The 15,664-nt window shown below is 48.8% G+C and overlaps 1 protein-coding gene across 1 annotated transcript; it reads left to right on the plus strand.

Annotated features, from left to right (window-relative positions):
• The first annotated feature begins 657 nt into the window (after positions 1 to 657).
• On the plus strand, positions 658 to 13,210 carry CATSPER4 (cation channel sperm associated 4). The gene is made up of 11 exons (XM_016219108.2): positions 658 to 726; positions 854 to 931; positions 1,390 to 1,533; positions 3,662 to 3,763; positions 8,474 to 8,571; positions 8,742 to 8,862; positions 9,066 to 9,199; positions 10,918 to 11,092; positions 11,856 to 12,067; positions 12,394 to 12,559; positions 13,154 to 13,210. The coding sequence occupies exons 1-11, from the start codon at positions 658 to 660 to the stop codon at positions 13,208 to 13,210; spliced, it is 1,356 nt and encodes a 451-aa protein (XP_016074594.2).
• The last annotated feature ends 2,454 nt before the right edge of the window (positions 13,211 to 15,664 follow it).

Genomic DNA, 15,664 nt, shown 5'->3' on the forward strand with positions numbered 1-15,664 from the left:
AAACTGTCAGGGGTAGGCGCTCTTGGTAGCTAGCCCACTGGCCTGGGCTCTGCATGCAGCTCCTGTGTACTAGGATGGGGATTGCTAATCCAGGGCTCGAGAGGGCTTCTACTCATGTCCATCTGTTGCCAACCCTTTGGAGACCAGAGGGTGCTTTCCTGCCCCATATGAGGGGGACAGTGAGAAATAGAGACCAGCCTTTCACTCTCTAGATAGGGAACATACCTTGCATGGAAGGGCAGGGTGGGCCCCTGGAGACCGGAGTGGTAGGATAGCGTAGCCAGTGGGGTGGGGTGCAGGCTATGGTTTGCTAGGAGGAAGGCCCTGAGGTGAAACATTTTCTCTTCTTAACTCAATGTCACCTCCAGCTCCTAGATCCAGAGCAGGGACACACCCATCTCCATCCAGGTTGTAGAGGAGACCTGACCTGCTCCCATCAGCCTCTGACCTCTGACTCAATCCAAGGTCTTTAGTGTCCCTGGCTTCCTCTGTGGGGTACTGAGGGGGTTCAGTGGGAGGAGCTTCTCTCGAGATTGGAATTCCTTGGTGGAATGCAAATAGCTGGAGGTCACAGAGGCTTCTATGATATCACCACGAGGGGGAGCAAGACCGCTTGGAATAAAGTTTCTTCGAAGAGTAGGAGGAGACTGAGCAACTATGACCGATAACTGGTGGCAGCAAAGGGCCAAGACGGCCACTACCAAGATCAGATCTTTGAATGTCATGGTAGGTGGCCCCTGTCTGGCTCCATCATTTAATCTGGGCATCCCAGAGTCAGGTGGGGCACAGGAGGACTGTACTGGATCCAGAGGGGTGGGGACCGCACTGATGGGCCCATTCCTCACCCTTGCAGAAGAGGTTCGTTCAGGAGCCCCAAGTCCGGCCAGAGGAGCAAGTGCTTATCAACTGCCGAGACATCACTAGCAGAAAGGTAAGGCCAAGGCTGGAGCTACAGCTAACCTCACTCCCACAGTGACCCTTTTGCAGCTGTGCCCATGGGGCAACAGGCCTTGTAATACCTCTGTCCCTTTTGCCTTCTAAATATCCTTCCAGAGGACAGTCCCCAGCAGTAATCCCTACAGTCACACCCCCATGATATGTTAGTAACCTCCTGTCAGTGCCCCCCACAGAAACCCCTATATAATGACAGTCACACACCAGCAGAGACCCTAAAAGAGTCTCCCTTCTAATGACCCCCGTAAAGATCCCCCAGCAATGAGCCATTTAGGTAATGACCTCTACACTGATACCCCATTCCATGATTCCCTCTTAGGCCCCTTCCCCCCAGAGTGGCCTTCCTCAGGGACCCCCTTCACTGAGAGCAAACACCCAGGCAGAGGCCTCCTGCAGTGATACCTGCCTGAAGAAAGGTCCTCCGCCCTCTCCCAGGATGCCTTGGAAATACAGGAGTTCATCATTGAAATGTTTGTCAAGAAGCTTCTCCGACACCCGGCCTTTCAGCTGCTGCTGACCCTACTGCTGGTGGTCAACGCCATCACCATCGCACTCCGCACCAACTCCTTCCTTGGCCAGGTGGGACTCTAGCCTGAGCTCTGCACCCATTGATCTAATGGGGTCCTGGGTAAGACACTTCCCTCTCTGGGCCTCAGGCTCTTCATCTGTCCATGATGATTGGATCGGCTGTTCTTCAAGGGCCTGTCAGCTCTGACCCTCCAGGGGTCTAGAAATAAAGGAAGATATTGTGACGGAGGGCGCCCAGCTTGGAGGAATACTTTGCATTTGTACAGGAAGAGCAGAAGAAGTGGTGTGAGCAAGGCAGGCAAATGGATAACTTATAGGGAAGGGTATCCTGTTTTATTTATTTTAAATTTTTTTATTGATTTTGAGAGAGAGAGGAAAGGAAAGGAAGAGAGAGAAACATCAATGTGAGAGCGAAACATCGATCAGCTGCATCCTGCACATCCCCTACCGGGCATGTGCCCTGACTGGGAATTGAACCAGCAACCTTTCGGTGCACGGGACAATGTTCAACCAACTTAGCCACACAGGCCAGGGCATGGGCATCCCATTTTAATCAGTAGTCACTAAGAGAGCATCAGTCTGTGCCAGGCACTGCACTCAGTGTCAGGATTCCAGGTATGAACACAGCAGACCCAGTTCTGTCTCAGACAGACACAAACATGTCATTATAAATGCCTGAGTGTCCAGAGCACATGGGAGCTCAGAGATGGCATCAAACCTGATGGGTCAAGGAAGGCTTCCTGGAGAAAGGGACACTTAAGCTGAGAATAAAGAATGAATAGAGCCCGGCCAGCATGGCTCAGTGGTTGAGCATCTACCTATGATCCAGGAGATCGCTATTCAATGCCCTGGTTGTGGGCTCGATCCCCAGTAGGGGACATGCAGGAGGCAGCCGATCAATGACTCTCTCATCACTGATGTTTCCATCCCTCTCCCTTTCTCTCTCTGAAATCAATAAAGATATATATTTTTTAAAAAAGAATGAGAAGGTGACCAGGCAGAGAGAGGTGAGGAAGAGTGTTTGGGACAGAAGAAATTGCGTGTGTGTTCTATGTGTCCAACCTGAAGTCCACTGTGACGTTGGCCTTATCCTTGATATGTTTTCTTACAAAACATATACTAATTACATGGATTGTGCTATTTAAAAGTCAATATTTTTTAAATGTCCAATGTGGTGGCTGATGAGTTCAGAAAGGTGGTCAGCGGCAAGGTCTTCATTTTGTGTCAAGGAGGGTAGCCTTTATCCTATGTCATTTGGAAAGCCAGGGAAGGATTTAAGGCATGGAAGTGACATAGCCAGGCATGTGTTTAGAAAACTTACACTGGCTGCCACACTGTGGGCCATGGAAGGAAGAGTATCAGGAATGGGAAAAGGTGGCCCTAGCTGGTTTGGCTCAGTGGTTAGAGCATCAGCCCACAGACTGAAGGGTCCCGGGTTCAATTCCAGCCAAGGGCACATACCTCCTCGGTTGCAGGCTCAATCCCTGGCCCTTGTTGGGGCATGTGCAGGAGGCAACCAACCGATGTGTCTCTCTCACATCAATGTTTCTCTCTCTCTCTTTCTTCCACTCTCTCTAAAAAGCAATGGGAAAATATCCTCAGGTGAGGATTTAAAAAAAAAAGAATGGAAAAAGGTGCAGCAGGCAGGGCCATGTTGGGGACATTCAGGTGAAATATGACAGGGCTTGGCCAGGCCACTTGCAGTGAGTAAAAAGAGGCTACATGCATCAGAAGTTCCCTAGGAGTCAGATCCACGGGCCTTTCAGATTGATTTTCTTTATAGCAAACGCTTAGCAAGTACTGACATGTGCTGTCTTGTTTAACATCTGTCATCGTCTCACACACAGAAAGGGAGAGCACAGGACAATGCCCAACCAACTGAGCCACACTGGCCAAGACTGCTAACTGTCTGACCTTGGGTACCTCTCGTTTCCCATCTCTAAGATGAGAATACAACCTACTTTGTAGGATGGTGGTGACAGTAAAGCAAAAATGATGCTGGCATGGTCTTAGCACAGCGCCTGGCATGGACATGCAAAGTGTGCTCTAAAGGAGCTACAAAGATGCTGAGGATGAAGAGCAGCAGGAATATGGGCCTTCCCCCCCCCACGACATCCCTGGCCCTGCCCAGTCCCCCACTACACTGACCTCTCTGCCCCTCTCTTTGTCTTCCATGTAGAAATATTATGAGATCTTCTCTATCACAGATGACATTGTGTTGACCATCCTTATCTGTGAGGTTCTCCTTGGCTGGTTAAATGGCTTCTGGATTTTCTGGAAGGTGAGATCCTGCCCCCCACACCCCGCCATCGCCCCTACCCCTCCTAAGGAACTGCACCCCACCCAGTCCCCATCCCTGGGCTCCTGGCCCTGCAGACTGAGGTGTGTGTGGGTGTGGGTGGGTGTAGGTGTGTGTAGGTGTGTGGAGAGAGAGAGGAAGAGAGACTGCTTCCGAGATGTCTGATACAGTAACTTGTACTAGAAGTGCAGCCTCCCTGGGTTCTAGTCCCTGCTCCAGCCTTTCCCTATTCTGTGATCCTGGGAAAACCTTATACAGGAATGTCCTGGGGTGTCCTTATATAGGAAATGAGATTGAGAGCATTCACCTTAATTTACAGGATTCAAGAGCAGTAGTCAACAAACTTTTTCTATGAAGGGTCAGATAAATATTTTAAGCTTTGTAGGCCCTCCAGTCTCTGTTGCAAACACTCACCTCTGCTGTGGGAGCACAAAGAAGCCATGGACCCCAGACAGATGAGTAAACATGGCTGTGCTCCAAATAACCTCATTCATATAATTTGCATGTGTCACCAAGTATTATTCTTTTGATTTTTTTCCCCCCAACCATTAAAAAATAATAATAAAAACCATTCTTAGCCTGAGGGTTTTACAACAAAAGAGCTGCTGGACAGATTTGGCCCCACCTAGAGTTTGCTGACGGCTGTTCTGGAGAGTATTGAGGTGTTTCTGTGGGAATGGGTCTGAAAGTTAAATGAGGCAAAGACTCAAACTCTCTGTTTGAATAGGCTTCCTGGAATCAAGAGATTTCTGGAGTCAAAGGATTTATTTTGCCTTTGGGCATGTTTGAGAAGAGGCTTTAAAAAAAAAAAAAAAATCCCAAAAAAAAGGCCTCTCACCTAGCCGGCATGGCTCAGTGGTTGAGCATCGACCTATGATCCAGGAGATCGCGGTTCGATTCCCAGTCAGGGCACATGCCCAGGTTGCGGGCTCGATCCCCAGTAGGGGTGTGCAGGAGGCAGCCGATCAATGACTCTCTCATCACTGATGTTTCTATATCTCTCTCCCCCTGCCTTCCTCTCTTTGAAGTCAATAAAAAAATATTTTTAAAAAATGTTTAAAAAAATACCTCTCATAGAAAGGAAGTACCATTTAAATATAGTTACTAGGCCCTGGACAGTATGGCTCATTGGTTGGAGCCTCGGCCCAAGTACTGTAGGGTGTCGGGTTTGATTCCCGGTCAAGGGCACGTACCTGGGTTGCCAGTTCCTTCCCTAGCCCCGATCAGGTGTTTGCTAGAGGCAGGGAATTGATGTCTCTCACATCGATGTTTCTCTCTCCCCCTCTGTCCCTTCTACTCTCTCTAAAAATCAATGGAAAAAATATCCTCTGGTGAGGATTAAAAATAATAATAATAAAATAGGTATAGTTATTAGAACGACCAATTCGAATTATAAACTTTCCATGGATTAGAGGTTTCACTTCATAGAACACAGAATGTAGAACCCAGAACAGAAATTCTGAAGTCTGAAAGTCTTAAAGACTGCTTTGGGTAAACAAGACTTGCAAGGATGCTTTTTCTTTTTTAAATAGGAAAGATATATATATTTTTTCTTTTTATGTCTTTATTGATTTCAGAGAGAGGAAGGGAAAGGGAGAGAGAAAGATAGAAACATCAATGATGAGAGAGTCATTGATCAGCTGCTTCCTGCACACCCCAGACTGGGGATGGAGCCCTAGACCCTGGCATGTGCCCTGACCGGGAATCGAACAGGGATCTCCTGGATCCTAGGTGGATGCTCAACCGCTGAGCCACACCAGCCGGGTAGCAAGGATGCTTATTAAGAAGAAAAAGAATAGGATGGTTCGTATTTACATGCCTCAGGTACTTTGCTTTTGAGAACGTTTCCCTGCACTTCTTTAACAGAACTAGCTCTAGGGTGTAGGCAAACATCAATTCACTAAGAGGGAACATTCCTCCTTCATCTTCCTGAGATTTCTTTCAGCAGCACTTAGGACCTGCACTTTCAAGGCTAAGCCCCAGGGTTTCTTGGCACAGGAGGTCTGAAGCAAGCATGAGGATCTTGTGTTTCTCCAAGTCATTCTGCTTGTCCCCTAAGCCAGGGTTTCTCAACCTCAGCACAACAGTGTTGATGTTTTGGCCTGGATAATTCTTTGTTGTGGGGTCTACCTATGTATTTTGTAGGATGTTTAGCAGCATCCCTGGCATCTACTCACTAGATACCATTAGCACTATCCTAGTTGTGACAACCAAGAATGTCCCCAGACATTGCCAAATGTCCTCTGGAGGGCAAAATCACCCCTGGCTGAGATAATGTTCCAAACCCTAACCTTTCATCTGGGGCCAGGCTACCAATGCCAAAAGCCAGAGCTTGTTAGAAGCTGTCTTCCCCACCCCCATCTCTTCCCCTGGGTCCTCATACACAAAGCCTGCTCTCTGTTGCATGGGTGTGGTGCAGTGGGTGGTGAGAAGACAGAAAGGGAAAAATACAGGGAAGGGAGGAGAGTCTGGAAATTAACATCTTAAATATTACCCAGCCACATAGGGATTCCCACTTTTGTCCCCAGCTCTCCTTTTTTTTTTTCTTAACCACCCCTTTGTGACTCCTTTTTCTTCCTCACCTCCACAACCTATTAATCACTATTTCGCCATCTAAATATTTCTCAAGTTTCTTATCACCCGCATCTCTGCTATCCCTGTTTTAGCTCTTGCTTTGTCGTCCCTCACCAGGATGTTGCTATGGCTTTCTGTGTCCCCCTCATGCCATCCGAGAGATCTTCCCAAGGCACAAGCCTAAGTATCCCTGCTTATTTTTGCAGACTTGTCACTCCTGGCCTCACCTTTGTTGTTCCAGCTGCACCAAACTGATTGTAGCTGTATTCCCCAAAACACACACACACACAGCCGTTTCTCACCTCCATGTCCTTGTCCATGCTCACCCCTGTCTATGAAACCTCTCTGATTCTTACTCACTTGCTTTACTCCTACTTACAGCTTAAGATTCATTCAAATGTTCTCCCAGGAAGTCTCCCTGTCTCCCCCAGACTAGGGTAGGTGTCCCTCTGTGCCTAATACTATGTGCTTAGCTCTCTCACCTGGAGTTAAAATTTACTGCTTGTCCACCTCCCTCAAAAAAAATTATCTGTGAGCCCAATAGGGCAGAAATCCTGTATCTTCAGAATCTGGTTCAGGGTCTAATATATTGTATGAGTTTAATACTGGATGGACAGGGGGATGGATCTGTAGACAGGCAGACTTGTATCTCCTTGTGTATGTGTAGGTGCAGACGCTCTGAATGTGGGACACCAGGAAAGCTTGTGTTTGTTGGACTACCCAAGAAATTTAAGAACATTTTTTTCCTTTAAAAACAGGTCTTTAAAAAAAATGTAATACAGATACATAATAGTGAAAACTATATTTAAAAGTACACACAGGATTCTTGCTTTTACACCTCTCCTTTCACCCCTTTCTCTCCCCCCCCCCCCCAGCCTTTGTATATTTCTAATCTCCTGTTCATCCCATCACTGTTTGTTTTTCGGTCATAAGCAAAGCAGTAACATACTGCAAACATTGTTCTGCACTTTGCTTTTGTCACTTAATGGATCCTGGCAAGGTTTCAATATCAGTACATGGAGATCTTTCTAATTTTGCTTATTTATGGCTGCACAGTACTTCATTGAATGAATGCATAATAGTTTATTCAACCAGGGTCCAACTGCTAGACACTTCGGTTGTTTTCAACCTTATACAAATGTCGTTTGTACCTGTACCAGAGTTTCTGTGGGTCAGGTGTCTAGAAGTGGGACCAATGTCAAAAGGTAAATGCATCTACTGTTTGTTAGATAGAGCAAATTCCCCTTGTTAGCAGTAGTGCTTAAATTTTTCACCCATGTGAGCTTCCTCCCCCCCCCATTCCTAGATAAATTTGTGCCTTATTGGACAAAGGGCTTATAAAAAATTCCTGCCTCTCTTGTCAGTGAGAGCTAGTTCACCTCTGAACTGGCTACTGAAGCAGTGGTCCTTGATGTTTTTATTAGTATTTATTTATTTATTTGTTTGGTAATCCTTACCCAAAGATATTTTTTCCATTGATTTTTAGAGAAAGTGGGAGGGAGGGAGGGAGGGAAGGGGGGAGAGAGAGACACATACACACATTGATTGGCTGCCTCCTTCACACACCGGGACCAGGCCGAGGAAGGAACCTGCAACCTGGAATGAAACTGTAACCCAGGTATGTTCCCTTGACCTGGAATCTAACTTGTGACCCTTTGGTGCATGGGCCAATGCTCTACCTACCACTGGGCCACACGGGCCAGGGCTATTAGTATTTATTTTCATTTTATTATTAATTGGAGTGTGTTTTACACAAAGCCTGGAGCATCTAAACACTCTCCTGTCACTGAACTGTAGGGCTAGGCCATTTTCAGCAGTCTATTAACCAAGGTGAGTGCTCAGCTCAGGAACTAGCTATATGTATATGAGTCTCCACTGTGTGTCTCTGAGACTGCACTTGGCTGTTGACACACGTATAAGTCAACATGTATGAGTGCATGCTGTTGGGTGGGATGTTTTATGAGCAACAGAATAACAGCTGTGGATGGCAGATGACTGGTCCTGCTGTGAGATGAACATTGAGCCCCTCATCCTTGGGGTGGGGGAAGGCAGACCCAGGATGTCCCTATGGGCTGGGCCTGACAGACCCCATTGGGGATGGCCCCCCCCACCCCCCAGGATGGCTGGAACATCTTCAACTTCCTTATCATGTTTATCTTGTTCCTGGGGTTCTTCATTAATGAACTCAAAGCCATCTCTATCACCTATACACTCAGGTGAGCTGGGAACTTTGGAGAAAAGAGGGGGACCTGCCTGGACCCTGGGAAAGAGATGGGGTGGTATTACCAGCTGGGGGTTAGTTCTGTCTGTCTGGGCAAGTTGGGTGGCAGTGAGGATAAGGGGCCTGGGAAGGGCTGAGGGGCATCCCTGAGAGGCTCTGCCACAGGGTCCTTCGTCTCGTGCATTTGTGCATGGCGGTGGAGCCCCTGGCCCGGATCATCCGCGTCATCCTGCAGTCGGTGCCTGGCATGGCCAATATCCTAGCCCTCATCCTCTTCTTCATGCTGGTCAGTGCCTCTCCCTCCCCACCCCCACCCCAGCCACTCCCCTTTCCTAACAGGCCACGGGGCACTGGGGACACAGGGGTGTCTGGAGAAGAGGAGAGGCTATGGGCCCAAATCCCTGTCATCCCCTTGGCAGTGCTCATTTGCATGTGCCATCTCCAGGAGTCTTGGGTGAAGTTAGGGCTGGGCTTCTGTCTCTTCGGCAGGTGTTCTCCGTGTTTGGGGTCACTCTCTTTGGTGCATTCGTGCCCAGGCATTTCCAGAACATGCAGGTTGCCCTGTATACCCTCTTCATCTGCATCACCCAGGATGGATGGGTGGACATCTACAGCGACTTTCAGTGAGTCCCCGTGGGGCTTCTGGTCCCCCAGCCCATCCAGGCAAGGCAGGGGCCGGGATCCCGTGAGGGAAAAGGGCTCTGGTGGGAGTGCAGCTCCGGGGCCGCGGATGAGGTTCGCCCAGCAAGAAGGGGGTGTCAGGGCTTTACACTGGAAGAAAGAAGACCTCTGGGGCTGGGGCCTCTGGGTTTGTGGACTACTTGAAACCTTTTCCTCTTGAAATTCCACCCATTCAAAATCCCACTAGAGACCTATTCATGCATAGTTCTCCCATCGTGCTAAACAGCTTAGTAGCTAGGCCTTGGGCACAGGAGCTGTCTGGTTGCACTAAGGCTTCAGGGCAGCCTCCCAGCCCACACTGGAGCCCACCAAACTGCCTGGACTCCTGAGTACTTAGAAGTACTCGTTTCATTTATCCTTAGACCTGCTGCCCAAGGTCATGCTTGGCCATGTTCTTTACCCCGTTCCCATGAAGTCTAAACCCTATTTGTTTCCAGTCCACTTCAGGGTGTTGGGACCACTGACTCATTTCTTTTTATTGCCTTCATGTGAGAGCAGAAGCCCAATTGGTAAAGGGCTTCTGCTGTAATTGTCCATTATGATTTCGGTAGTAGAGAAACCATAGAGTGTGCAATAAAGGTGGACTGGGCTTTTGAGTCTTTGCTCCACCACACTAGCCATGCAACCTTGGACAAATTACTTCATCTCTTTTCTGAGCCTCAGTTTCCTCATCTGTCAATTGGGGATTATAATACAATATTAACTATGTCATGAATTGCTGTGAGGATCAATAGAGAAAATCTATGTAAATCTCTTAGCATAGAACCTGGCATAGTATACACATATGCAGAGAGAGAGAGAGAGAGGGAGAACACTATTATTTGGGAAAATATTTTATGGGAGATTTACAACAGGTATTAACAGTAGGTAGGATTTTTCACGTACATTTTCCTTGTGATCCTTCTATAATAAGCTTGACTTACTGTTTTTAAAGAATGTATTGATTGCAGAGGGAGGAAGGGAGAGGGAGAGAGCTAGAAACATCAATGATGAGTCATTGATCGGCTGCCTCTTGCAAGCCCCCTACTGGGGATCTAGCCCTCCTCCTGGGCATGTGCCCTGACTGGGAATTGAACCTCCATCTCCTGGATCATAGGTCAATGCTCAACCACTGAGCCATGCTGGCCAGGCTACTTTTTATAATAAGAAAGGGTATAGCCCGGCCGGGCGTGGCTCAGCGGTTGAGCGTTGACCTGGGATCCAGACGATCAGGGTTCGATTCCCGGTCAGGGCACATGCCCGGGTTGCGGGCTTGATCAATGACTCTCTCATCATTGGTGTTTCTATCTCTCTCTCTCTCCCTCTCCTTTCCTCTCTCTGAAATCAACAAAGATATATTAACAAAAAAAGAAAAAGAAAAAAAAGAAAGAGTATAGCCAATAGACTAAACTTGGTAATGCTGATATGCAAAACTTGGTAATGCTGATATGCAAATCCCCACCTTGCAGGGCTGGGTTACGGACCCCACTGTCTGGCAATACAGCAGGTGCTCAGTAAAGAGCAGCTGCTCTGACAATTAGAAGTAGGCATTAGATCTGCACAGTAGCAGTGAAGCAGCAGAAGTCCTAGTAGGCCTTGAGATAATTTCCCCATTTCATAGATGAGGAAACTGAGCTCAGAGGGCCAGGGCAGTGACAGGGCCCCTGCCTGCCATCTCCAGGATGGAAACCAGGGACTACGTCATGGAGGTTGCCGGTGCCCTCTATTTTGCCACCTTCATCACCATTGGTGCCTTCATTGGCATCAACCTGTTGGTCGTCGTGGTGACCACAAACCTGGAGCAAATAATGAGAACAGGAGAGCAAGGGCAACGGAATCAAATAAGATTCATCGAGGTGAGTGAGATGGGGAGGGCACAGGGAGGAGAGGGAGCGTGCGCGTAAGTGCTGACTTGAGCATATTGGGTATGCGTGTGTGCTGGCACACTCAGGTGCCCGGAGAAAGCCCAGCCTGAGACCCAGAGGCAGCATTCCCACCTTGAGTGCCAACTTACCACCTGGGCTTCTGGGGGGGTGTAGATTTCCTAGATGTCTTATTTCTATGACAACTCAGACTGAGCAGCCTGGGTGACCTTAGGGCATTTAACCAATCTAAGCCTCGATTTCTTCTGTAAAATGGGAATAATAATAGTATTTACCTCACAGGGCTATTATGAGACCTACATGGGTAAATGAACAGTACTTGCCACATACTAAGTACTCACTAAATGTTAGCTACAGTATTATTTATTCAAGGGTAGAACTTCCAAAAGATTGGGGAAGTAAAGGGTGTAGTACTTTGCAAAGTGTTGAGGGCTCTGGGCTGTGACTTGAGAGTAGATGGGCTTTAGAAGTTTACTGGGTAGGGATTTAGCAGGAGTGAGGTGGGGGGTAAGTTTTAAAAACGGGTAAGAATTGCCAAAGAGGTGGGGGAAGGGCTTGTATATTTGAACTTGAGCTCCCCCAGGGTAGGGAGGCTAAGATTGGTTGGAGCTGAAATGAGGGACATTGAAATCTTGGTGTCCTAGGAGAGTCATCCTCCCTGCGGCCAAGTGGGAAGGGGCTGGGGGAGGGGGTGCCGGCTGAGCTATCTGTCCCCTCTCAATTTTCTCTTCCCCAGAGGGTCAACGAGGAGGAGTATGGAAATAAGGACCTGCCACTGGTGCACTGTAATGTGGCCCGTTTGGAGATGTCTGGTCTTCCCCAGGAGCCCCTTGTGGGGGGTCCCATGTCGAACCTCACTGAAAACGCATGCGACAACTTTTGCTTGGTGCTGGAGGCAATACAGGAGAACTTGATGCAGTACAAAGAGATCCGAGATGAGCTCAACATGTAGGGCGGGTACTGGGGATACCCCCCGAGTCCTGGGAGTTAGGGCTGAGCGCAGCCTCAGATTCTTCTGGCCTTGTGTCCTCACCATTTTATAATGCAGACCCTGAGGCCCAGAGAGGTTAAGAGATTTGCCAGTGGTCCCCCAGCATTTTGGAGGAGCTGGAATCCAGACTTCCCGGTTCCTCCCGTCCCACACAAGCGAACGCGCAGCTTGGCCTGGGTCTCCGTCAGAGTGAAGAGGGCGGATGGGGGGCGGGGAACACCAGGGAAAAGGTGGAAGGATTGCCCCCCTTTTCCCTGGAACACACTCACCCCTCTGCCCCCAGGATAGTGGAGGAGGTACACTCCATCCGCTTCAACCAGGAGCAGCAGGAGGAGCTGTTGCAAAGGCACAAGTCCAAGACCCAGTCGATGGAGAGCAAGCCGTCCGTGGACATCCATGAGATTACTAGCCAGCAAGACTTGATCACTGCGCTCGTCAACAGGGAAAAGGTGCAGCTTCCGTCTCCTACCCGATCTGTGCCCACGGTGGCGTCCTACCCAGCCCAGCCCTGCCTAGTCTCTGCCAAATTACTCAAGGTTTCTGTCTATTCCAAGGTCCGCCCCCTAAACTCCTACACCCCAGCAGTCACTGCCAACCTGCCAGTCGGGGTGGGTTCCACCTTTCCTTCTCCAAGATGCCCTGCCCCTTCCCGTCACATACCCCCATTGAGCCCCTTCAGATTCTAGTTCCCTCAAACCTGCTCTTTCCTAGAGAGGCTTGGGCCAGCTCAGTTCCTGCTTAATGGCAGATACTTTGGCCCACTGATGGCAGAGGACCCCTGGGTCCTGTTGAGGGTGCATAAGAACAGCCTCCTCCTGAGGGGGAAGCTTCTAGGGAGAGAAAGGCACACACCCACGTTAGTTTCTGCTTCCCACACCATCTCTGGGCTCCCAAGCTCAGAGAGGATACTAGGCAGGCTAGAGGTAGACATATGAAGGACTTCCCTGGGAGGCCTTGATGGGGCACCCTTGAAGCTGGAGAAGTGGAGTAAGGAACATATGCCATGTCAGGGCAGGGTGTTGACAAGACCTCTTGGTTTGCAGGTTCAGGAATCTAACACAAATGTACTTAAAAAGTACAAGAGCAAGAGCAGCCGCTGAGAGGGCAGGAGGGAAGCCAAGGGGCCTATGCGCACACACCCAGCCGCTGCATCTTCCTGCATCCCAAGCATGACTTGGCTAAGCCTGGCCTGAGCCCATTCTCTCCCTTACCTGGAGTGATGCCTCGGGCTATGGAGGTGGTGTCATCTCTAGGGCCTGTGCCTGTGAGCCCCAGGACCAGAGGAGCCAGGATGGAGAAGGACGCTGGATGGGAGGGGGAGCCCTACAGCAAGGGAGTGCTGGCCAAGACAGTTGGGATTTGGCCTAAGGAGGGCCCCCCCCCAGTCCCCCATTCTAGGCCAGAGCTAGATGGGGCCTAAGTGGGCCCAAGAACTAAGAGGAGAAAGGTGAGGCCAGTACGGCCAGGCATCTGTGTATTGACAATAAAATTTTGTGTTGGGATCAATGTGTCTGACTGGTGGATCTCCAACCCCTTGGGGCAAGACAGATTTTGCCTCTCAAAGGCCTATTTGTCTCATGGGAGAGTCACTGACTACCCTCTAGAGCTTCCAGTCTAATGGGAGAGAGAATTTGTACCCTAAATAATTCTGACTTAATGGTAGAGATATAATCCCTGCCCTTAGAGTCCTAAAATTTGGAGGTTGGGACCTCCTGCCTGATGCAGAAGACAGCCAGCCCTACCCTCTCTGTCTTAGGATGGAAGATACTGGTCCTCATTCTGGGGAGCCCTAGTCTAATGGGGTCGCCACTGACCAAGTCCTGCAGGTACAGGAAGCTCCATCTTGGGGCAATGGAGAATGACTGGGCCAAGAGTGAGTCCTGGCAGACTTGCTAGAGGAGAGGAGCACTGAAGCTTATTGGAAGACAGCAGGGCGAGTTTGCGGATCAGGTCAATGAAGCCTGGTGGGGAACTTGTGCATCTGCAAGGCCTGTTTGGGACCTCCACACCAAACACCATTGAGAGCCACAGCAGGTTTTAGAGCTAGGCAACACAGAGAGTCTGAGAAAGCTGTGGCAGTCATGGGCGATAGGAAGAAATGTGTTGGAGGACAAGATTCTGGTCCTCAGGCAAGTCACTGGTCCTCATTTTCCCAATCTGTGCAATGTGGAGAGAATGAGATTGGTCTCTAGCTCTAAAATCAAATGGCCAACTCTCAGCCCAGGAGTTGGGAGACAGGTGAGATAAGCCACGTCTCTGAGACTCAGGTGCCTGGTGTTGCGTGGAGGGGAAGGCTGGAAGGCCCAGAGTTCTGCCCAGCTATTCAGCAAAGACTGGCAATTAGGGACCTTGGGAATACTCAACATTTTAAATGGGAATCCCTAGAGGCCCACTGATTGAAGCTGACGGGAAACTCCACCCTCCATCCCCTTCCTATCAGCATTGGTTTCACCCCAGAGAAGCCGCCTGGGGTCTGCTGGAGAAAAGTCTGGGCACCTGAGGACAGGGTGATATACTCAGCAGGCAGGTGAAAGGTGGCATCAGTGCCAGCAGTGCCCCACTATCTTGGAGCCATTGTCATTCCCCTGTTTGGACCAGGACTTTTCCCAGTGCCCTCCAGGATCATCAACCAGCAGAGCTATGGGCAGCAGGCAGCTTTTGCTGCTACCGCTATTTATTGGGGATGGAGCCCTCAATCTACCTTGTGAGTATCCACATACACCCTTTCCATCTATCTTTCCCTGGGGACACTCACACCCCTCTCCTGGCTGGCCAGAGAGGGGAAGAAGGTGGTGGAAAATTAGATAGTATTCCCAGAAAGATCCTATAATGTGAGCACAGCCATCCTTTTTCTCTCCCTCTCCCTTTCTCTCTCTCTAGAATCAATGAAAAACATATCCTTGGGTGAGGAGTACAAAAATAAAATAAATCCTGAAGGAAAAGGGCAAAATATTGACTATACTATGCTTACGTATCTCAAGAAGAAAATAGAATGAAACAGAAGTGAACAAGGAAGCTATTGAACTTAAGCTATACTTAGTTGACCAGTTAAAAAACCCTCTGTTCTGTGTAACAATAGATGCTTTTAAAATAAACCACCAGACAACACTTAATGAAAGTGAAAGCAGTAGCTCTTATTAGAACTAAGATGCAATTAGTTTATTTTCTCATTTTCTTTGCTTAAGTTGGGGTGGGGCATATCTGGCCAACTTTGGTCTTTTTTAGTCATTGCAAGTGACAGTTCCATTGACATATTTATTGAAAAATGAAGCCCGGCCGGGCATGGCTCAACAGTTGAGCGTCAACCTAGGATCCAGGAGATTGTGGTTCAATTCCCAGTCAGGTCAGATGCCCGGTTTGGGGCTCGATGCCCAGCAGGGGGCGCGCAGGAGGCAGCCAATCAATGATGACTCATCATAGACTTTTCTACCGCTCTCCCTCTCCCTTCCTCTCTTTGAAATCAATAAAGACATATTTTTAAAAAATAATAAAATAAAATAATAAGGTAACTGAAGATTTAAGAACATCTCATATCTAAAATATGATCGTGAATA

This window comes from Miniopterus natalensis, chromosome 9, assembly GCF_054644295.1.
Source record: "Miniopterus natalensis isolate mMinNat1 chromosome 9, mMinNat1.hap1, whole genome shotgun sequence".
NCBI classification, from domain to species: domain Eukaryota; kingdom Metazoa; phylum Chordata; class Mammalia; order Chiroptera; family Miniopteridae; genus Miniopterus; species Miniopterus natalensis.